The 25264-nt window shown below is 32.1% G+C and overlaps 1 protein-coding gene and 1 long non-coding RNA gene across 2 annotated transcripts; one reads left to right on the forward strand and one right to left on the reverse strand.

Moving 5' to 3' along the window:
- Positions 1 to 193: 193 nt before the first annotated feature.
- On the reverse strand, positions 194 to 5031 carry LOC114731275 (uncharacterized). The gene is made up of 4 exons (XM_028918419.1): positions 4725 to 5031; positions 1661 to 1890; positions 1435 to 1542; positions 194 to 516 (listed from the first exon to the last, which is right to left on the reverse strand). Exons 1-4 carry the CDS (start codon positions 4924 to 4926, stop codon positions 394 to 396), a joined length of 663 nt encoding a protein of 220 aa, XP_028774252.1. The 5' UTR covers positions 4927 to 5031; the 3' UTR covers positions 194 to 393.
- On the forward strand, positions 5009 to 25253 carry LOC114731285 (uncharacterized). The gene is made up of 4 exons (XR_003738909.1): positions 5009 to 5019; positions 8044 to 8047; positions 21167 to 21172; positions 25184 to 25253. It is a non-coding gene; the product is annotated as an uncharacterized LOC114731285 (long non-coding RNA).
- The last annotated feature ends 11 nt before the right edge of the window (positions 25254 to 25264 follow it).

Consider the following 25264-nt stretch of genomic DNA (forward strand, 5'->3'; position numbering starts at 1 on the left):
TGTCCAAACTGTAATTTTACAAATTCTTATACAGTTGCCGTACATCAACAATTTCTTCGGAAGGAAAAAAGGTGTTATAACAGTCAATTTCAAAAAATTAAGTCCCTATAACCATATGGAATTACGGATTAAGCTTAGAACTTCTAGATCGATTTGAAATTATTCTGGTCATTCTTATTATGCCTTAAAGATTTAAATAAAAAAACTTTATGTTATGTAAGCCCACAAGCTTGGAGAGACAGTGAGATTTGAAGTGAATAAAAATGAGCATCAAAGCAATAACTACACAAGTTCTTCCAGGGTGATATTTTACAAAGGAGACATATACAGATGGAAAGAGAGCTGAAATGAGACATATGTAACTACAATCTTACGTATGTAAATTCTTGCCTTTCAATTGAGACTAGGCGCCATCTGAGATATTCTTTCATCTTCCAGAAGGGCATAAGGATCCACATATTGCGGAGGTGAGGGAGGCATCTTGGAAGCATCATGTACAAAACTCGGTCCAAAGTACTGCCACATAAAAACAATAGAATCAAATCCAGCTCTTTGAACATCAAAGGTTACAATAGTTCAAAATAAATTACACGAAGAACTGATTTAATCATTTGATCACCTCCTTTAGCATTATGATAGATACTGAAATCTAAAGAGCAATCAAATAGAAATTCAACTGAAGAAAACAATGCCAGAATCTGGAAACATTAATTTCTTCAACAGGTTAGGGGAGAACATCCAGTACATAGATAATTCAAAATATAAGACACCAACTGCATCTTTAGTCCTTCTAATTATAATAGTAGATAGATTACTGACTCTAAAACTGCTATATAACCACTAAAAGTGAAAGGAACAGAACAGGATAAAAGCTACTCCGTAACTAATCCTATCCACATGGTCATGGGCTACGAGTTGACTTCCCTACCCTGACACCTTCTCCATGACCGGTTTCCCACTCTCCCACTGCTCTCCTCTATCCTTGCTCTCTTCTTTCTACTGTAGATATAGAATCGAGGGTCCCTATCAAATTGCTGGCAGGATTTTCAAAAATAAACAAATAAAAAAAATAAAATACGTGCATGGACACATGCGTGTGTGCAGTGGGGACAAGTTTTACATCTGAGCGTTATGATAACTGCACATTTGATATATTTCTTAGATGATAGTGAAGGTTGAGGAAACTAAAAGTAATGGCCAGTCTATGAACATGCCACAAAAGAAGAACATATATTTCATTAGAGGTTTCCAGTTCTCGACAAGGCTGGAGGGTACAAAATGCTTCACACTGTCACGTCATGTTTTGTCTATAATTAAATTAATGAAACCATTGGGAGGAAGAAACAATGCAGCATGGATCACAAACTTCAGCACTTCGATAATCCAAACAATTAAATGCATATAATTTGACAAAGGGACAGAAAGAGAGCTTACAAGGTAGAGAGCAGAAAAAGCCACAATGATTATGAGAATCAGTGGCCAAAATGCCAGGAAAAATGTCCCTCCAAGAGACAACAAAAGTTTAGCCCGAGGTATCAGCCCCTGTAATGGATAAAGATGTAAGTGACACAATCTACACTACAGGCACCAAAATCTTTGAAACAATATTAGTGATATTCAATAAATATATTGTTGAAAAAATGTCAGATAATGCAACAACCTCAAGACCTTCGCTGTTCAGTGCCATAGATCGCTCCCTTTGATTGTCTAGGCTCCTCTCAACATTGGTAGAGACAGCATTTCTTTTAGGAAAACCTCTATCTTCTCCATTCATATTCATCTCCTCATCCATTTCATAGTCACCTTGCTTATAATCTTCAAGCAATGAAGTAGGAGTCATTCCTCTCTTCTTTAGTTCCTTCATAAATAATGACTCTGTGGGTTCTTCACCTGAAAATACATCAGAAGATAGCCAAAAAAGTAGTTAGTGTTAATCACTTGATGTTCTCTACGACTAGCAATTTGCTGAGGGATAAAAAAGAGGGCGGCCACTGTCTCCAGAATAGTTTTTCTGAAATGATATCTCAGATAGATGACATTGATCCACGGCTCCATGATTACTTAAAGGAAAACAATCACATAACCAAACCAGACTGTTGAATGCATGCAAAATAAAAATAAAAATAAAAATAAAAATCAGTTGGATTGACATTATGTAAAATTTAACTACAGCATTGACTTCGGCCTTGTCATAAGCATGCCTCACAGCCCAAGGGTCGCCTGGAAGTTTATCAAAGAAATTCCTCCGTTAAGCAAATTTCTCTCTTAAGAATGTTCTATCTTCTTTATGGAAGTCCTGTGACCTGAATGGATTGAGGAATATATCTTCTCTGCATGAATTTTTTGTTTTTGGAAAAAAAAAAATCTTGAGACTATTAAGGACCAAAATGGACCCAGTAAATGGCAAACTATTGCAGCAAAATTTTTTTAAAAAAAATATATGTATATATAATACCAAACACTGCCTAAGCAGGCACGCTAAAGAAATATATCTATATGTAAAGTGACATACCAAATAAATTATCTGAAATTGGTAACAGTATAGAAGCTGCTGTTGCTGACGCTTGTAAACATTATACTTCTAAATGGCACAAACAATATTTGTTCATCATCATCTTATTCATTACAAGGCCCCGGGGGGGGGGGGGGAAGATGATTCATCTTATCTTATAATGCGATTTAAGAACTAGCAGAGCCCTTTTTTTTTTTTTGTGAAGTAAAATGAAAAACAAGTAGAAAGTATAAAGCCTCATGTTTCCTACCTAGGTCCTAGCATGACCTCAATATCTTTCGTTCTAACATGCAACAAACACAAAACATCCATGCAAAATTATGTCAGCAAGACTGAAAATTTATAAAGTTTTCTATTATGCTTGTATCTTCACATTTGTTGATCTTTTTGCATTTATGCTAAAAAAGTGTTGCTCTGTTATTAACCCAATAGAACTGCAAAGACCCAAGCAACCGAATAACTTATGACAAATATAAACTATTATATTTTATTTGCTAGTTGCCAACCTCTCCACCTTGACACAGAAACAAGTGATCATAATTCATATGTGCAAATATAAATTCTTTTGACTTCTTATCCTTAGGTAAAGAAAGGGGTTCATGGATAAAATTTTAGTCAGTCAAACTGTATCAATATTGATTAATAAACAAAAACGTAACCAAGTTCAACAATTATTATAGATAAAAGCTGGATCACGTCTTTCAGATTTAACATGACAAATATCAAATCATTTAGAAGACAAAAGCAAAGTCGTCATATATTCAGTTAAAAATAATATCAATCTGAAAATTTTGCAGGTCACTCAAGTTTGCTCTGCTACTCACTTTGGTAAACAATATCTTCTCAAGTCTCAAACACATTTCACATTAAACTAAAATCAGATAACCTCTTGAGTCAGTGCTGCACAGCTTCCATAGACCAATTTAGCAGCAGCATCGCATTGGATTATAAATGCAAATTAGAAATGGCATCGAATGTATAAGGAGCTATAGAAGAAGGAAACGGAAATCAACTAACAACAATTTCTGCTCACTGCCAGCCACCCCTATCCCCAACAAAGGTAAGGAATATACAAACTTCCAAGTTTTAAAAACTGTAATCCTCCTCAGACAGCTCCCACACAGAATTTACATGGAAATACCTAAATAAGGGAAGGGCAAAGCTGCTACACATATGTAAAAGACCTTTTCTTAGAATGCGTTTGGATTAGCATAGGGTAAAATAGAGTTTGGATAAAATTCACTTATAAGCATGATTTTGGCGGAATTGGTTTAACCAAAACGCAAAAGCATGTGAGAGCTACTTATGAGATAACATGGTTGAGGGTCTCATAGTCGAATTAATCAAAATATGAGTTTTAGGTTGAGGGTCCCATAATTACTTCAATCAAAATAAGGGTGTGAGAATAAATTTTCAAGAAACCACATTTTGGGCTATCCAAACAGGCACTTAATGGTTGGCACGCACAATATCATACAAAAATATACAGAGAAGAAAATAATAAGGCCGCGTCTTTCCTTCAGCTTGCAGGTTGAAGCCCTGAATGGAGCATCAGAAAGTTTCATCTCATGTTTCATGAGACAGTTAAAATTCATTTCTTGCCTAACTTCCTTTCTAAATCTTCAAGTAGTGAAGTTTCAAAGGCTAAATCTTACTCATGAAAATGTTTAAATCATGAAATGTCCTCACAATGATCTACAATATCAGTTTCTTTTACACTATGTCTGCCCATCTAACCAATAAATAATAGAATTAAGTTTTCCGTACCAAGTAATATATAAATGGCCAAACAAGGAAATATCAATAATTATCCAACAATGGCCAATATTTTTGCTTTTAAAATACAAGTAATAAGAAAATTCTAACATTATTTTCAAGGAAAAAGTATAAGGCATACTGTTTAAATGCAGAATTCTAGTATAATGAGTCAGTTGAATATGCGGCAAATAAAGTCAAAGCCACGGTCATCTCTACGGATTGTTAGGTCTGAAACAGAATGAATATGACAATTACACTCAGAAAAACAGAAGTCAGAAGGACAGTAACTTCATTGCTATTTTTAGGAACGAACATCAACAACGGATTTTACTTGTGTAAACAAGGAACCATCAATTTCGCCTTAAAAGGAAACAAAACGGAGAAGAAGAGACCATTACTAAGATGCGGCGGACTTTAAAAGTAGATAAATAAAAAGAAGAAAACAAAATCTTGCCATTGCTTTGGTTGTCGGTGTCTTGAGCTTTACAGCTGATCCTAAACCTTCTGCAAGAATTCGAACCGCCGAAAGTTCGCACCTTGATCATCCTTTCCCGGAAATACGGCTCCCGGGAAGTCCATGTCGATTTTCTCGGACAATTCGATTGAGAAACGGAAACCGAAGAGAGTGTGAGTTTCAGGATTTGTAACGACGCCATAGCAGGAAGCTACAAAGAGGACAATTTCATCGGTCAGCAAAATTAACGACGAAAGAAGCGTAATAGGATTGGTGAGAGAGAAAGAGGGAGAGAGTAAGGCTTCTTCTAGAGGAACAAGCAAGTGGAAACAGAGACAGCAGGAGATGGATGAGCGTAGCTTAGCAGAGATAACGAGTGGCGGCTAATGTGCGCGGGAGCGGTTTGCGTTCTGTGGCTAGAACTTGCGGATTCGCGGCTAGAGGCTGACGTCTGGCTACGGAGAAAAAAAAAAGAAAAAGATATTCTTTTTACAAAAAATAAATAAATTCAATAAATAAGTAATACTTTTTCGGTTCTTAATATAAAACTTATTTAACTAATTTAATTAGATTAAAAAAGTTAAGTGAATTAGTTAATTATAAAAAATATAATTTTTTTAAATACCATAATCATCTTACTTGATATCCCATCTCCTTCTTCTACTTAATTATAGTTAAGAAAGTATTAATAGGAATAATTTAAAAAAATTAATAAATATGATAAATAAGTTTTATATTTAGAACTAAAATTAACTCAATAATTAAGTCTTATATTAAAGACTGGATAAGTATAAAAAATTTTATTATGAACAAGATAATTATATAAAATTTTAAATGTCAATATTATGAACAAGAGTTAGTTATAAAATAAATAATACTCTATACAAAAAATTTATATGTCTTATTTTTGGTATTGAATATTCTTGATTTAATTGAAGTTTTTGTCAATAAATTGGTTCAAAATATAAGTATCAATAATTAATTAGACAAATTCAAAGTAATACTCTCTCTGATTTAAAATATAAGCTAAACTTTATTGAAGGGTTTTTTTTTTTCATAAGACAATATTCATTTTTATTTAAGCATTTAATAAAAAAATTCTAATTTTACTCACATATATTCTCTTTTCTCTTTGATTAATTTATTATATCTTTTACTTATTCTCTTTATTAATAAAGGTATATTTGAAAAAAAATATGCCTTACATATTTATTGTTTTAAACTAATTTTAATTAGTTTTTTACTCAACATAAACAGATAAAGTTTAGCTTATATTTTGAAGTCGAGAGAATATTGATTAAAAAAACTAAATTTCTTTAAAAAATTGATACTTATATTTTGTAATATGAGTTTGTATCTGTGTGTGTGTGTAAAATATTAGGAAAAATCTATTTTGCCAATGATAGGTACAGCTCATATTCGTTCCCTCAGAACACACGTTCCAAGTATTTGGTTCCAGAATTTCGGGGAAACTTTCATTTCAAAATTTTCATAAATTGAAGCACCTTCTCTAATTCGTCTTCTTTCGCCAATTTCAAAATTGAGTTGGTAATTGGTTCATTGGTTGTTTATTTCGGATTGGAGTAGGTAATTGGTTTGTCACTTTATTTATATTTCTAAGTTTAATTTTTAAATAATTCTTGGTTGCAAATTTTTAAATAAATTATTTGTTTTTATTGATGTGATATTTTTAATATTAAATTAAATCATGCTAATTTATAGGGAAAATTAGCAGAAGTCTCCCATTACAAATTTTATTAGTGAGGAGAACCTAAAACAAGATACATTTGTTCTATAGTTTGTGCGTATAAACATTTGTTAGGTCTCTCTTGCAAATTAAATTTTTAATGAAAAACTTTTCTCCAATTTTTCTTAATTTATAACAAACAATATAAGAAATTTCCTTTGTAAATTAATTAGATATAGGTCTTGCATATCGTATGAAACTTTTTAAAGAAAAAGAGTTGTATTATTTATAATTTATAAATCTTATAATTTTTTAAAATTCATATATCTATTTATACATAATCTAATAAAGCCCGCACTCTGGTAAATTAAGAGGAATTGGGTTTAGAGAAAGATGCTACTCTCTCGTAACATAGTAAATTAATATTCGGGTTTTTTTTGAAAAAGTATAAATTTAAAGATCAAAATCAATTAAAATCTTATATTTGAAAACAGAATTTTTTTTTTGGGATCCAAGTTCTATATTTAAGAAGTGGTAGCATTTTATAATTTGCGTGTAAGCTATCAGGAGCTTGTCATTCAAGTATTCTCTTGCTGCTCAAGGCAAGCAGCTCCATTATGATGTGCATCATATGTGTGTGTATCAAATGGGTCGTTATTATTTCTTGAGTTAATGAATAAATAAATTTTCAGTTTAATTTTTAGTTTTTAAATCTAACTGTTTCTGTGATAATATGTAAATTCAACCCCTGGAATTTTTTATTAAAAAATATTATTTTGTACATGCTATATTCTATTTTTCAAAAAAAAAATTTTATTGCGCATGCTTTGTCAGTAAGATTTTTTTTTTTTGGTAAGGTGCTTTGTCAGTAAGATTGTATGAGAGTTGGCCAGTTTCAGTTTTTCTTTTTTCGTTTAATCAAATCCCACCTCCATTTTCTTTCTCAAGAAAAATTCATCCAACTAATCCTCACCTCACCGGTGTTCAGCATCGAAACCCCGCCGGTGCTGGCGGCGAATCACCTACAGCGGCCAGCTACGGACAAGGTTTCTAGCGACAATATATATTAGGAAAAATTTCACAAAAAATACCACTTGAATTTTAAAATTTTAAATTAAAAATCCTTACAGAAAATATGTTATTATTTGTTTACCAAGCATAATCAATGACATAAATTTTGGGTTGATTGCACCTAACCTCCATAACATTTCAAAATTTAAATTTAATCGTTTAAGTGGCCATTATTTTTTTGACATAAATTGTTACGTCAAATCAATAAAAGACATGTGGCATCCTACATAGTATTTTATGTAAATTTTATAAAAACCGTACCCCTTGAACTTTAGATTCGTTGTACATGGCTCTTTTGACATTACAAAATTTACATTTAATATTTTAAAGTTATGTGGGATTTTATGCAATTGACTTAAAATTGACGGGGGTTTTCTAAAATTATTAACTTACAAAAGATGTTATGAATGATATCGCATGTCTTCTATTGATTTGACGGGATATTTTCCACCAAAAACATAACGGCCACCCAATAAGACAATAACAAGGGATTCGTGACCAAAAAAAAAAAAAAGGTTAAAGTGCTAAATTTAAACTTTAAAATACTATGAAGAAAGTTAGGAGAGTTTTGTACAATTTAGCCTAAAGTGTACGAAATAAAACTTATTTGTAATTTTAAAATTCAAGTGATATTTTTATGAGATTTTGCTAATATATTATTATGTTAAATACAAAACTAAAATTTCTATAAAGTTAGTCTACTAAAAATACATTTTTGTTTAAAAAACTTTTTTTGTAATTTTCCTCCTCCAAATCTCTTCCTTCACTTTCAAACCAAATTGAAATTTGGCTGCTCAAGCTCAAGTTCTAAACGAGCCGAAAAGAGGTAAGATTGAAGGAAGGGGAGGGTCTTCCTAGAAAATCAGCACTCAACGATTGCTTCTACAAAAGTAGCAACAGAGCCACAAATGGAAGCGCCTAACTTTTATATGTCTCAAATTTATATAGATCTCTCACACTAGGACAATTGGAAGAATTGTTATGAAATTTTAAGTAAAAACCATAATTATTAAAAGATTTAGTGATAATGAATAATGATAGGGCAGTATGTAATAACGAGGTTTAAAGTAATAAATGACAACTGATCACTTATCATTAGATTTATTGGTAATTATTTTCTTTTCTCAGAATCTCATTGTAATTCTCCCTAAACAATTTGACTTATTTTTCTTTTTAGGGAGTATTTGGATTCGCGTTTTATAAATGATTTTACTGAATACGAGGTATTATAAGATGAGTTTTATTTTGAATCGCATGCAAGTATTTTTTAAATTGATTTCAAGTGGTATCCAATAATTATAAAAACCACAAAACAGATTTAATTGTTATAAATAAAGAAGAAATAGAGAAGAATAAAAAAAAAAAGAGGATCAACAAGAAAAAGTATTTTTCATTCCCTTCATAGAGTTGCTCAATACATTATACACAACCTTGAGGCGGGACATGTTAGATTACAAAGCGCAGGCACTTGGGTAAAATTTAAGGGGTATTTGGTAAATACAAAAAACACTCTTAAAAAGTGTTTTTACTCAAGTCGAAACAAAACTCATCTCATATATTTATTTTATACACCATAAAATTTGATGTTGACCAAGGATGCTTATCCCCTAATCCCATTAATTGGCTACAAGAATATATTTTTATAAAAGCCCTTGTTGCTTTCTTGTAAATAATACTAATATATAAATATTATATTCATGCATATGAAATTTTGGATCATGTGAAATTGTTTATGTTGGTTGAGTGAATTGGTTTTATCTTATTTATAAGATATTTTCACCAAATTTTATCAAAAACCTAAAAAAAAACTGTAATTTTTATTAATTTTGTATTAAAATTTAATGATAATTCTTCAATTTTATTCCTACTTCCAAAAAATAAATTAGGAATAAAATTATAAATTATATAGTGACTTCTTTTGGACCGAACAACTTTTGATTACTTTTAGACATTTTTTTATAAAACAAAACTCGATTAAATTGTTTATATTCATAAGTTAAATTTTCCAATCAAACTTTTTTTTTGGCCGGTATACTTAGTATTTGTTGTCATTAGTATCAAAATTAAAATACGTATATGACATTTAATAGTAGTTAATACTATGGATTTTGTGAAATATACAGAGGAAAATAAATTTTGCTCTATTGTCATTGTATTCTAGTGATTAAGGGTAAGTATTCGGGCTTCAGTTCGATTTTCAGTAAACACTGAAAAAAATCAAAAAAACGAATTGGATTAATTTTGTAACTGAGCCAAAACCAATTAATGGAGATTAACGAACAAAATTAATCAAAATATTTCAGTTCGGTTTTTAGTTTTTTAATGGGTTTTGAGCTTCTTCTTTTTTGAACTTTTTAATCCAATTAGAATTTCTAAATTCTCAACAAGCAAAGCTAAATGCAAAATACAAACTAAACAATCTCAACAAGATCGAAAGAAGCATAATACACAGTATAAACAACTTAAAAGAGTATAAACATAAAAAATTTATATCCCTTCATAGAACTTGCCACAAAATAAGAAAAATTAAAACCAAAAATAAAGAAGGAAGGCTCTATTTTACTGAAAGGAATGGGAACTGCCAACTCAAGGTAACAAATGCACAGAATTTGGATTCTATACTTCCATCAATAGCAGCTCGTCATCATCCGTCTAATAACAAAGATGAAAATCTGAGCACCAAAGATTTCAACACATAATTAAGAATATGTTATAACAAAAGTAGCTTTAAATACCCAACAGTGGGATCAAAACTTGAAAGGTTTCAGTGCCAAAATTCAACTATAGTGTGCTTGGTTCCAAACAAATGGAGAAAAACTTGAGCAGAATAAGAGGGATGTATGAGCAGAAGAAAGGGTACCTGAAGCTTGTGAAGATAGAGCATAGAGGTGACAATAATTTCGAGCGGACACAGGAGGGGGAGTACAGTGACAGTGACTGTGTTACCTTCACTTTGATCTACCACCATCCTACCCAAAGTGTTCGTTCACCTATCTGTAAGAATAAGCGTAGATAGGCTATTTGGGTTATTGGGCTTAAGCCCACATTCATTGTTCACTCTGTATAAATATTGGATCACTCTTTGATCCTTCTTTTGTGTATGGACTATCTTTCATGTTCAATAATAGTTTTCAATTCTCCTGAACCTGGGTTTAAGCTTTATGAGCTTTCATGGCATTAGAGCCATCCACGATCAAGGTGTCCATCACCCAATGGTACAGGTCCACCATCAAGAGTACCCTCAACGAGCCATCTGTTGAACAGAGGCCTACCACAAACGAGACAGGACAAACAACTCAGTCCCTTCTAGATTGTTTAACATCATGACGTTAGAAATCTTCCCCCTTCTGCCATAGCCGAATTATGCACCCACAAGACTCTATCTTTTTTCATGTTCCCAAGCTTTCTTGTCTATCTTTCTTGTTCTTGCCAAGATTGCAAGTTTTTCTTCTGTTCACCATGATATAATTTCTATTTTGCTTGTTCAAATTGCTACTCTCCATAATAACGGAGAAGATGACCTCTAAAGATGCCATCGATGCATCCATTAACTTTCACCATCCTTTGTTCCTCCATCCTTTTGACACACAAGGTTCTACCATTATTCCCTATGTCTTGATCGGTTGTGAGAACTACCTAATTTGGAGTCGTGTTATGAAAATAGCATTGCGAGGCAAACATAAACTCGGTTTTATCGATAGATCCTGCACCAAAACATCTCAAGATGAACGCTTCTACGGGCAGTGGGAGTGTCGCAATGCGGTGGTCTTATCCTGGTTGTTGAACTCCATCTCCCCAGACATAGTGAGTGGTCTTATTTTCTTTCAAGAGGCTCACTTGCTGTGGGCTGATTTACAAGAAAGGTTTGATAAGGTTACTAGCTCTGGGATCTTCTCTCTTCATCGAAAACCTGCTTCTTTACATCAAGGGTCATTGTTTGCCTCTGTGTATTACTCCAAATTAAAGGAACTTTTGGAAGAACAAGCGATGTTTGGTTCCTATACCCTCTTGCAAGTGTCCAACATCAAAAGCCTACTTTGAGATACTTCAACAGCAGAAACTGTTATAGTTCCTTACGGGCCTAAATGACTATTACTCGTCGGCCATAAGTCAAATCCTACTAATGCATCCCCTTTCCATAGTTAATCAGGCTTTTGCAATGATTTTTGAAGATGAAGCCCAACATGTTATTGCTAACTCTTCTAAAAATTTGCCAGTAGATTAAATGGCTATGGCAGCCAGGGGGAGAGGATGCAGGAGAGGCAGAGGCAAAGGAGGCCCCATATTTGAATGCACATATTGCCACAAGAAAGGTCATACAAAGGACATCTGCCGGCAATTGGTTGGATACCCTCCTAACTTCAAAGGGAACAAAGGAAAGTAGCCTTAAGATGCCAGTGCTAACCAGACAAGAATCAAAGCAGGAAAAGATAGTGATAAACTTCCTTCAGACACAGTCTCCCCTTCATTTACCCGGGAACAATATCAAAGACTCTTGGAGTTTCTAAAAAAGGACTCAGACACAATCGTGCATGCTCTTACTAGTACTGGTACAGGTTTGCTTATATCTTCTAATCACAAATATACATATACCACTAAATGGGTTGTTGACTCAGGGGCCACTACACATATGATAGGAGATTCTTTACTGTTTGATACATATACACTGAATGATGGCCCTATTAAAAACATTAAAATTCCTAATGGTGAATGAGTAGTTGTTACTCATGTTGGTACTGTCAAACTCTCTGATGAAATTATTCTAGAAAATATGCTATACTCTAAATGGTTGCAATTCAATCTCATCTCTATTCCTAAACTTACTAGAGAACAAAACTGCATGGTTGCTTTCTTTCCTAATTATTGTATAATGCAAGACCTTCAAGATGGGAGATTGGAGGGGACTGGTAAACTAATGGAAGGACTATAAATTTTAGAAACTAATAGACATTTTGCTATAATGCATTTTGCTCACAATTGTACCTTCAATTTTGTTGACATTTGGTTGTTACACAATAGACTAGGACATGCTCCTATTTTTGTAATGAGACATCTGAACATTGTAAGGAACAAAAATGTTTCATTGAATAAAGAATGTGAAATTTGCATTTAGTCAAAACAAACTAAACTGCCTTTTTCTACTAGCTATATTAAAACTCACTCCTGTTTTGAACTAATACAGATGGATGTATGGGGCCCATATAGGACGCTTACACATCAAGGACATCAATATTTCCTTATGCTTGTTGATGATTATTCTTGTGCCACATAGATCTTCTTAATGAAACATAAGTTTGACACCATAAGTTACTTTTAGAATTTTTTTGTGTACATTAATAATCAATTTTCAGTTAATATAAAAAAGGTGAGGAGTGATAATGGTACAGAGTTTGTTAACCAAGACTTTAGACTTTTCCTAAGAGAAAAGGCCATTATACATGAAACTTCTTATCCTTACACCCCAGAGCAAAATGGAATTGTAGAAAGAAAACATAGAACTTTAATGCGAATCTCTACAACTTTGATGTTGCAGTCGAGTGTCCCTATTAAATACTAGGATGAATGTGTGAGAATGGCTACCTGCTTAGTTAATAGAGTTCCCTCTAGAGTTCTAGGTTTTGCCACACCTTATGAGAAAGTTTATGGAAAAGAACCTGATTACAGTAACCTAAAGGTCTTTGGATGTTTAGCCTATGCAACTGAACTAAATGTGACAGATAAGTTCAAACCAAGGTCCTTTTCGTATGTCTTTCTAGGGTATCTGAATAATCAAAAAGGCTATGTCTTTCTTAATTTGAAAACTAAATAGACCTTTGTGAGCAGACATGTGACTTTCTTAGAAAACAGTTTTCCCTTCAAGCATAAAGAAATTAACAACTCAAGGGGAGTAAACCAAGAAATAAGATAAGTTTTCTTATTTGATGAACATGATGAGGCCTCTCCTATTAATATGGATAAAAGTATGAGTCAATACAATAACCCTAATGCAGTTGACAACATTGATCTTGAAATTGAATTAGGAGATGCCTTTCAATAGGCCTCGTAGAGAAAGAAAACCCCCAAGGAACAAAAAGCTGGACCGGGAACTAAACTGGTCGAGATAGTGGGTCAAGGGTCACTTGTCGAACCAGAGGTCAAACCAGGGTTAGAATGACCATATTAAAATAATGCAATTTAATTCACAACATTAAAATAGAATAGAGTTCATAAATAATAATCACTCAAAAAAAAGAAGATAGAAAGTTCCAAAAGTAGTTTAAATGTTTGATTTTACCAAGCAAATATTAATAAAATACACATTTGTATGACTATGCAAAATCAAAATCATCAGTAAAATCATCAGCAAGAGCATGAACTGAAATGTTAACAGTTGGACGGGAAAAAGTAGGAGTAACAATATCATCGTGCAAAGATGAATGATCAGTAATATCCATATCTTCATCACCTATATAAGACAATAAACAATATTAATGACTATGCAAATAATTATATATTCATCTAAGAATACTAATAAAGTCTTAATTATATATATAAACCTTCATTATCTCTATCAAGAGTTGTTGAATTTGTTGTGCCTTCATTATTAAGGACACTTTCAAGTATAACCACATCTCTATCATCAAACTCTGGGATGGGATATTCTTCAATCACCCAAAAGTCCACTATGTTAATGTTTTTATAGTCAATTGGATCATAACTTTTCTTCTTCTTTAATGTACTCCTTTAATGACAAATAAAAATTCAATTAAATATAAATCAATTAAAATAAAAGATTAAAAATATTCAATATTTCCAAGATTACCTATGCTTCAATCGCAAGTTATAGTTTGTGAAAACCAAATCATTCAGCCATTTATGTTCCCATCTATTTCTTCTTTTCATATGAATTCTTTCAAACAAGCTCCAATTCCTCTCACAACTAGAAGAAGCAGAAGTTTGACTAAGAATACGCATTGCAACACACTGCAATTCTGGAACTGAACAACCATAATATGTCCACCACTCATCTACAGAATAAAATACTTTTAGTATACAACATTATAAAGAATTAGTGAATAAACCATGTATATAATATAAAGTATTAACACCTACAAGGGTCTAATTTTTGTATAGCTTTTTGACATGAGGGTCTACTGAAAGATTCCTTGCCTTCACGATAAGTAGTCACTTGTTTCATTACCAGGAAGCCATCAACATCTTCATCTGAGTAAGACTCCACCACATCAATCAAAGCCATCATTAATTTTGACTTTCTAGGACAGTCTGGACCATATATGATTGTAGGATTCAACAAGTACGATGTTGCATGAAGATTGGTTTTCAAATGCCTATCCCATCGAGCTTGAATAATGCTTGTATAAGGCTTATACATCTCCTTGTTCTTCTTAAACATCTCCTTAATTGCCATTTTTCCTCTTCGCATGCCTTTATAAACATAAGGCAATGAAGGCTTTTCATCTGAAACCACAATACGCAATAATTTTATAAGAGAAGATACAATCTTTACAACTTCATAACAATCATTCCAAAACTAGTTATCTAATATGATCGCACTAAAATTTTTTCCTGCTTCAATATTTGATAATTTATGGTCCACAAAGTGCTTATCAACAACTAGAGCTTGCAAGTTATTTTTGTGCATATATATGCTATGCAATGTAATAAATGTATTAACAAATCTTATGGCACCAGGACACACAATTTCTTTCCAACTTGGTCTTTTTCTCAGCCAGGATAAAAAAAAACCATATGATTATATGCAAAGATGGTTGGTTATCTTCAATGCCTTTGATGCAAGGTCTGATATATGAGGCATGCTGAAAAAGTCTTTCAATACAAGATTCAAACAATGAGCAGCACAAGGTGACCAATAAATACTTTTATACTTTTTCTTAATCAGCTTGCCACATGCTACATAGTTAGCTGTATTGTCAATCACTACATGAATGATATTCTTAGGATCAATCCACTCAATGACTTCATAGAATAGTGTAAATAAAGTTTTAACATTTTTTACTAGATCTGATGCATCAACAGATTTCACAAATACCATACCGTGTGTAGAATACACTAAGAAATTTATCAAAGTGCATTGTCTAATACCGGTCTATCCATCAACCATGAGTGTGCAACCATTGTTTTTCCATTTAGCTCAATGGCAATCAATAAGTAATTGACATTCTTTTCTCCAATTACTCAATAAATTGGTTTTGAAATCATAAGCACTAGGGACTTTAAACCCAGGCCTAATTGAAGCAATTCTATCCACAGCTTTTTGAAATAAAGGGCAATCAAATGCCTTAAATGGAATGTAGTTCACATTGGTCCATTCAGCAATCAACATCTTCACATTTTGTTTTGCCTCTTTAGTTGCTAATACACTTTTAATAGGAGTTGTCCTAGGAGCAAAATAATTATCTATACTCCCAGTAGCTTTCCTCTTCTTTGAAGTACTCATCATAATTTGTGAATCAACATGAGTTTCTTTAACATCCTCTCCTAAGTTTTCAACAACTTTTTTCTTTGAACATTCTTTCAAAGATTCTGACATTCTATGATGTACATCATGTGGAACTTTCTTACAAGAAGTTATTTGACCAGTGATGCTAGCAAGATGTTGTTATATCCTATTTATCCCACCTCCTCTATAACTATTAGTACAAAAAAGGCAAGTATGTATATTTTGTGTCCCCTCTTTTTCGTATGCAACATGTGCCCATGCAGGATCCGTTTTGGTACGTAATGAAGAGGTGGGTGTGGGAGTGGAAGTTTCAATATTAGGAGTGGAAGATCCTATATTAGGAGTCACATTGTCATTTCTTGAACTCGGATTACTTGAAATATCCATCACTGTTACTAAATAACAAATAAAAAAATATCAAAGATCAAAGATCAAATATCACAATTGGGGGTGTTATTGCTGTGGGGTTAGCTCGGATAAGATAACATCACGGATTAAAAATAAAATTCAAGATATATAAATGGCTATTTGACTATTGTGGGCATGAGATTTCTTTAGATAAATATCATGAATCAAATCGAAAAATCTGCCTTTTAGTTTATTTAACTATTATTGACAAGGTATTTGACTACAAGGTAGTGATTCCCCTTTGTCTCTGCACTAGATTGGATTCATGACATTTATTAAATTTATTCCTATTATTAGAATAAAACGATTGCAAGATCACAACCTATTTGACTATTCTTCAAGCTCAAAAATCAAATTCAGATTCAGATTTCATGTAGTAGTCTTATATGACTGGAACAAGAGCACATTGTTGACAAATTCAGCTACCTATTTCAGTGTTCAGATTCATTATTTACAAAAATCAAAGTCAGTTTTTCAGTCCAGCCTCAGATGTGTGAAACACAGAAAAAAAAACTATGATATTAGAGGAAAAGAAAACAACAAAGATCAACAAACTTTGATTATTTGAACATATCTCAGCCTCAACCAGTCAGTCTCAAAACTAGAACAATTGCACAAAGCACGACCAATGAAGGAAAAAGAAGATCACATTCAACTATCTAAGTCTAACTGAATGAAAATAACTAACAAGACAACAAGAGGAAAGAGCACAGAATTGATAGAAGCCACCACTTGCGATTGCGACTCTGATTTTGCTGCCGTGAAGAAGAAACAATGACAGGATGTGACCACTTGCGACTACGATGTGCAAATCTAATAAAACCACAACGACCTCCTGCTTCAACCTGGACAACGTGATGTGAAGACCCTGAACCTCTGATGGCGAAGAAAACTTCGGCACAATGAGGGTGGATTCAGCTAGGGATTTTTGACTTGGGGTAAGGAAGAAATATGGTGAAAAGCCAAAACTGAAGCTCGGGGTTGAGTAGGGAGCCTTGCCTTCGATTTTGATCTAGCTATCTGATTTTTTATTTTTTATTTTTCAATGCTAAATGACATCGTTTCGGGGGATTGAAGGTTAAAAAAAATAAAATATTGTAAACCAAGCAACCCATCCAACTAGCGGGTTGCCCGATTTTGACTGGTTGAACCGGTCTAAAAATGATTCAATCCCTTAGTGGTTTTTTTTATCAAACCAGACCAAACCAACCACCGGTTCATCAGTTCTGGTTAAACTGGCTGGTCCGGTCCTTTTTTTCCCCTTGAAAACCCCTTGTTTTGTCTAAGGATTACATCTGTAATATTACCATTGCTAGCAATCAAAGCAAACTTTTGTATCCCATTAAGAACTATATGACATATAGTAATATATCTTCCTCTCATATGTGTTTCTTGTGTACCATTGATGTTGTCTCTAAACCTGTTTCTTATGAAGAGGCAGCAAAACACAAAGAATGGGTCCAAGCTGTGAACTAGAAATTGAGGCTTTGGAAAACAATAAAACCTAGGAAGTTGTTCCCCTTCCAAAAGGTAAGAAAGCCATTGGCTATAAATGGATCTATAAAATAAAATATAAGTCTGATGGTAATATAGATACATATAAAGCAAGGCTAGTTGCAAAAGGATATAATCAAAGAGAGGGCATAGATTATCATGAAACTTTCTCTCTTGTAATAAAAATGGTAACTATAAGGGTCGTTTTGAAAATGGCTGCTGTAAACAATTGGAACTTGTACCATATAGATGTGCACAATGCTTTCTTGCAGGGAGACCTTGATGAAGAAGTATATATGTCTATTCCTCAAGGATTTGAAAGAAAAGGAGGAAACATGGTTTGTAGGCTTAAAAAGTCTCTTTATGGACTAAAATAGGCTCCTAGACAATGGACCAACAAATTGTCTATGGCCTTGAAACAAGGAGGTTTCACACAAAGTAAGCATGATTACTCATTTTTTAAAGAAATTTTAGTGATGGTATAGTTATGATTCTTGTTTATGTTGATGACCTTTTAATCACTGGAAGTTCTGAGAAAAGGATAAAAGAGGTCAAAGAATTTCTGCATCACAATTTTAAAATTAAAGATTTGGGTAATATGGAGTACTTTCTTGGGTTAGAGATTGCTAGGTCTTCTAAAGGAATTGTGTTATCACAAAGAAAATATGTGTTGGATTTTACTTGCTGACTCTAGAATGAGTGGATGTAAACCTATTGGCATGCCTATGGCTCGTGATTTAAAGTTACTAGCATTTGAGAAGGGTAAGCATAAGAAATTTGATCTGCTCAAGAATCCTGAAAGGTATAGGAGGTTGGTTGGCAGGCTGATTTATTTGACAATAACTAGGCCTGATATTTGTTTTTCTGTTCAGGTACTTAGTCAGTTTATGCAACAGCTAATGAAAGCTCATATGGCAGCTACATTAAATGTGATCAGATACCTGAAACAAAGTCTAGGTCATAGAGTTTTAATCAGTTTAGCAGGGATTTTCACTTGATTGTTTCTGTGATTCTGATTGGGCTGCGTGTGGGACCACTAGGAGATCTGTAACAGGGTACTTGTTGAAACCTAGAGGTTCTCTTCTCCTATGGAAGACCAAGAAGCAACACACAGTTTCGAGGTCTTCTGCAAAAGCTGAATCTAAGGCCCTTGCTTCTACTGTTTCTGAGGTAGTGTGGTTGGTAGGGCTACTTAAAGAGTTAAACATTGCTCATTCACGTCCAGTAAAAGTTCATTGCAATAGTAAGGCTGCTATACATATAGCAAACAACCTTGGCTTCTATGAGAGAATGAAGCATATTGAAATCGATTGTCATTTTGTAAGAGAAAGGTTACAGGATAAACTCATTAATTTGTAGCACACGAGTTCTTCGAATCAAGAGGTTGATTGCCTGACTAAAGCTGTAGGTCGTGAAATAAATTTCTTAGCAAGTTAGGTGCTTTGGATGTGTTTAGCCCCTAATTTGAGGGGGAGTGTAACAATAAGTGTAGATAGGCAGTTTGGGTTATTGGGCTTAAGCCCACATTCGCTGTTCACTCTGTATAAATATTGGATCACTCTTTGATCCCTCTTTTGTGTATGGACTATCTTTCATGTTCAATAATAGTTTTCAATTCTCTTGAGCCTAGGTTTAAGCTTTATGAGCTTTCACTATCAGGCAATATGCACTGGTTCTACAATGCATGCAAGAATGGAGATGGTAGAGACTTGGCTGGAGATTTATGCAGTGCCGACAAAGAGATTTTGGGGAACAGAGAACTCGACTATTTTGGATCTTGGTTATGGTAGCACCGTAGCATTTTTAAAAAAAAATAATTTTAATATATTGGGCTTGAACTTTGGATTTGGGAAGAGACAAGGAAACATATAACTTGAGGCGTACGTTTTCTTTTTTAATTTCGGTTGTTCGGTTAAAATGAATTCTTTTAATGCTAACCGCACCAAAAACTGAAAACTGAAATTTGTATAAATAGAATTGAATTAATCGAACTGAAAAAATCAAATTGAGTTCAGTTTAGTTTGTTTCCAATCTACTCACCCCTACCAGTGATCCTTCTGCTGTTAGGCGAGAGATCAAGGGTCTTCTTTCTCTTGCTAATATTGCATTGGCCAAATTGGAATAATTTAAAAAATTATAAACTTTATGCAAAATTGTCAAAATGGCAATGACGTCCCACTCAAGAGAATTAAATACAAAAAGTTTTTTTAAAATTATTAAATTATTTTGAAATCCCAAGGGATCTCATTGTGAGAGATTTTATTTATTTAATTATCAAATTGCTTTTAATTTTTTAAAATATGCATTGACAATTGAAAGAGTAGTCATTGACAATTTAAGGTGTAATAATTAACAATTATCACGACAAGTACTAATAATATATTTTTTCAACGCATCACAAAAATATAATGCATGTATTACTAATACCTACTGCGATAGTTGTTAATCATTATACTTGAAGTTGTTAACGACTATACTTCCAGTTGTCAATATTTACTTTAAAAAAATATAAGAGCAATTTGATAATTAAACAAATAGAATCTTTTGTAGTAAGTTTTTTGGGATTTCATATTAATTTAATAATTTTAAGAGATTGTTTTATATTTAATTTTTTTATGTGACGTTTTTACCTTTTTTTTTTTTTAAATTAAAGCAAATCTAATGGAGGGAGTGATAAGGCTGTCCCTTCTTCGCTCGAGAAAGTCAATAATGCGGTCTCTGGTGTCTGGTCCACATATCATCAGCGTAAAGATCGATAGCTTTTAAGCTGCTACATCTTATCGTTGACTCCACTTACCACATGACTTGGTTCACGTGAAAAATGCGTACGCTTCTTTTATGAACAAATGTGGATCCAACACGTGGTCTTTTTTGTGCATTTATTATTTTGATATTTTATATATTGCATTCATCACTTTAACCTTATTTTTAGTATATACACCATTGTAATATATAAGATACCGGGTGCTGGATATAAATAAAAAACCAAACATCTAGATACTAGATATACCAAGACAATAAGATCATGGTGTTAGATAATAATAAATACACTGCTGGTAAAAAAAAAGAAGATAATAATAAATACACTGTAAAAAAATTAGAATATTATATGTGCCATATAAGATCGGGGTGATGAATATATCTTTGCCCTCTTTCTATTAGTCGGGAAGTGTTTCCCAATCTAATTTAATAAAAGACAAATAATTTTAAAATTAGAAGAAAGTAAAACCTGGCTAAATGATCATATTGAACAATCAAGTTCTTGTCGTTCTCAAGTCATCGTTCGCCTGAATAATCGTGATTTGCAATGTTACGTGTTAGGTGGATGTATCATTATTACTGCATCGGCGCAACGTGAACAAATCCTATCCTTTAGTTTTAATTCTTCTTGTCTTCTGATAAAAAGAAAGAACATTCGTGTTGTCTTCAAAATTTAAATGATAAATAAGTATAACTAAAAAATTCAAGGAAAAAAAAAAAGGAGTATTCTATAACACTTTGGCAAAACGCTAACTAGATAACTAATCTAATAATGTTAAAAAAATTAATTAAGTTAATTATTTTCTAATAAAAAATATATTATCTTTCTTAAAATATCTTTATTAACCATATGTATTGAAACAATTCTTGCAATCATCATAAGGATTATTTAGAAATAAGATAGATAAATATGAGAGATATAATCAATTGAAGTCTTATATTTATGATTAAATTAAATATGTAATTATAACTCTTATATTAAGAACAAAAAATAGTATTACATAATGCAAAATCAAGGCATATAATCACGTCCATTAGAGTAACAACATTTCATCTAGTTGATAAAGAGTTAATTCATAACCTACAATATTATAAGTTCAAGTTCACAGATAATATGATAATCTTGTTAGAAAAGAAATTTGTAAGTATATCTGAAGACGTTCTCTAAATTTGAAAGCGTACTCTAACTCTAACGAACCTTTAAAATCTAACTTATTAAAACTTTTATGTTCACATATATTTACTAACTATAAATTTTTTTAAAAAACTTTTTATTTTGTTTTTATTTTGTTTTTTTTTTATAAATGCAATGATGATTGGTGTTAGTGCTGGGTCAAATGTGTCCTACTCCTCCTACCAACTCTAGACAAAATGTGCAGAAGGGATTATCTCAATAATATTGATTTGTAAGATTTGCCATGTACATACCGCAATCTTGCTTGGAAAGATCATTTATTCTCATGCATCAACTTCAATTCCAAGGAACAAACTTTGACCCTTCAGAAGAGTTGACCAATTTGACGTAACCCCGCTTGCAACTTCGTAACAGATTCAGTTACATCACTTTGTATTAGCGTGAATATATAGTAATTTCAACCAGGGTTTATGTCATTTATTGCTATATATTTTTATGTTCATAAAAGAATTTTTTTTAAAAATTGTTTTGCCACGGTTAATATTAATGTTTTTATCTAATTACTCTAAATCCTAATCATATTGGTTAATTCAAAACAGGTGAGTTTCAACATTCAAGTCGTCAACTTTAATTAAGAAGAAGTGCGTTCCTTTTATCACTCCACCCAACCATCATTGATAACAATGTTAATGTTGTTTTAATTGTGTATTTGTCAGGTATTATGACATCATATCTAAATATTGTTAGGGTAAATGCTTTCACAATGTATTCTCCTTCCGGTTCTTTAATATAAGGGTTATTATTTAGCTAATTTAAGTAGATTAATAAAATTAGATAAATTGGTTAATTATAATGAAATTGACCTAATCTTTAAAAAAACATTATTATGTAGAATTAGATTACATTTTCTTTGCCAAAGACATTAGATTATTTTTGTAACTGATACAATTTTGGTTTTTATATTTGTCTTTATTTTGGTTTTGATTTCTTGAGTTTCTTTCTATTTAAAACATCAGTCCCTATACATTAATAAAAATTTGAATTATTTAGCCCCCTTGATGAAGCAAAACATGTAATTTGAAACTCAATAGATTAAAAGTAAAATTCCTGCAAAATTAAGAAAATAAAAATTATATTAATACTTTATAATTTAAATAAATTAATGTGATAAAAATAATAAATACAAAAAACAAAATAAATTGACATTATATAATTAAGAGAAAACCAAACATATATTCCAACTATTTCTTATATTAGGATTGAAAGGAGTAATTATTTTCATTAACAAGATTTAGTACTTATCTCGAGTTGCTTAATGTAAGTTTTTTCACTTAAGTCAAGACAAAACTCTTCTCCCATACTTATCTTGTATTCCATAAATCATGATTGAAAAATTACTTTTTAAAGGCTCTAATCACCATTCTAAACAAGGCACTGAGTTGTTAGTTGTCGCCTTCCTTAGAAAAAATTTGAGCAGTACTCTCTCCGGTTCTTTTTATAAGAGCCAAATAACTAAATCATATTGTTTAACAAAATAGTTAAAATTAGTTAAAAGTAATAAAAAATGAATTTTTTTTTCAAGCACGCTGATATTTATAAGAGGTAAGTAAGAGGAAAAAAAGTATGAAAAAAAATATGGTAAATCTTTTAATTAATACAATATATAAAATTAATTAGGAACAAAAATAAAAACACATTGTACATTCAAACAACCACAAGCAGGATCTTATAAAAAGAATCAAGGCAATTCAAATTTGAGGAGTATATTCTATATGATTCAATGGCAATTGATTAACGGGTTCATTAACACCATATTTAATCCTTGGTTCTTAATATAACGGATTTATGATCAATGCGAGTGTGTTAAACCCTTAAAGAAACATTTCAACATCTTGAAATTAATTTCAGCATAAAGAAAGAAGTGGCAAGTCATAAAGACTGGAAGTTTGATCCCCAAAATCACGCATTTACTTGGCCTAACTCCAAGCTAAGCATATTCTGAGCATACATTCCAAATATTCCCCACTCTTTTTTCCAACCTCCAGATAAATCTAACCTGGAGGAAGCTTGATTATAATTTAAACCCATATCCTAATCCATAAATAATTGTATAAATTGCTTTCAAACTCGGTTAACAGGAAATTTCATAAGCTTTTTTTTCTTTTCTTTTTTTTTTTTAATTTTTTTTTGGGAGTCACCCACGGTTTTCTTTCTTTAATTTGGCCAGCACCTAAACGTTGCTTTCAAACGGTGAAATACGTGGCATATAATTTACTGTATCTTCTTGGAATTGACAATAGCATTATTTGAAATCCTACAGAATGACACCCTTGCCCTCAACGGGGCTCAAACATGACTGCAACTCATCATTTTTTTATTTTGTTTTTATAATCATTACTTAGTAATTTTTTTCCTTCTTGTTTTATTAAATATTTATTTTTATTATTAATACTTGATATTTTTATTATTTTTTAAAAATATGAATGAATATTATTTTTATTCTCAAAATCAATTTTTCCTCAATATGTTTTTATTCATTTTCATGTATTGAATGAGTCCTTACATTATGGTCACTTAGTCATAAAAAATTGTGCTAAAAAATAATTACCATGGATATTTTTAAATTTACCATTCATGCTTTCTCAAAAGTAATTTATTTATTTTCCAGTAAAATAACATTTTAATTTTTTATCAAATATTTTGTGCTAAATAAAAATAAAAATATAATTTTATATAATAAATACCAAGTACCAACAATAATAATATATTTTAGAGAGAATCTCCGTAGAATCTAAAAAAAATATAATTATTGAAAAGTCTCAATGATAACAGAGTAGTTAGTAATGATAAGTTTCAGTGTGAGAATTTTTTTGATAATTATTTTCTTTTCATAAGGTCTTATTATAATTCTTACTACATTTTAATATTTAATTATAAAATTATTAATGTCACCATCTATATTCATTTTTTTAATTAGAAAGAAAGATGCCAACGGTTTAAAGTTATAGATAGAATTGATTTTGTTATGAGAGTTTATTCTACTAGGCTATGCATCCACATGTCTTTTTATTAAGCCCCACAAAACAAAAGGGTAAAATGGTAAAAGAAGATATAGCAGAGGAGTAAGCCAGCGCGGCTTCCCCCAGTCTCATGACTCTCATCCCTTCCCTTCACCATTTATATTCACTATCTTCTCTGCAAACTGAATATTCCTCCCAATAATCCATCCACTCTCTCTCTCTCTCTCTTCCCCCTCGCTCTCACTTACATGTTCCCCCTTATTCACGAACCGGTGGAGCCAGATTCTCTCTGGACAGGCACCTCAATATTCCTCATCTGGTCTTTAATTTTAACTTTTAAATCCTCTTGCAGAGGAATACATAGTGCTCAAAAAGTTATAAAGATGCCCTCTGGTTCAAATTCGATAAGAATATCCGTACGAGGGATCCCATTTCTTGTGTGATTCGCGCTATTCCTCGTTTCCGTATTGGTTGATTGTTTTGTGGAGTTTTATCGCTGGTAAG

Source organism: Neltuma alba, unplaced genomic scaffold (assembly GCF_004799145.2).
Source record: "Neltuma alba isolate B1F8T4 unplaced genomic scaffold, ASM479914v2 tig00002524_pilon, whole genome shotgun sequence".
In the NCBI taxonomy this organism is placed as follows: domain Eukaryota; kingdom Viridiplantae; phylum Streptophyta; class Magnoliopsida; order Fabales; family Fabaceae; genus Neltuma; species Neltuma alba.

Excerpts from the sequence above, each read along its gene's own strand:
- LOC114731275 (XM_028918419.1), bottom strand. The coding sequence starts at position 4,926 with ATGGCGTCGTTACAAATCCTGAAACTCACACTCTCTTCGGTTTCCGTT. Across the intron at positions 1,891-4,724 it reads CACCGACAACCAAAGCAATG|GTGAAGAACCCACAGAGTCA; the intron begins GCAAGATTTTGT and ends ATGTATTTTCAG. Across the intron at positions 517-1,434 it reads CTTTTTCTGCTCTCTACCTT|TACTTTGGACCGAGTTTTGT; the intron begins GTAAGCTCTCTT and ends TTTATGTGGCAG.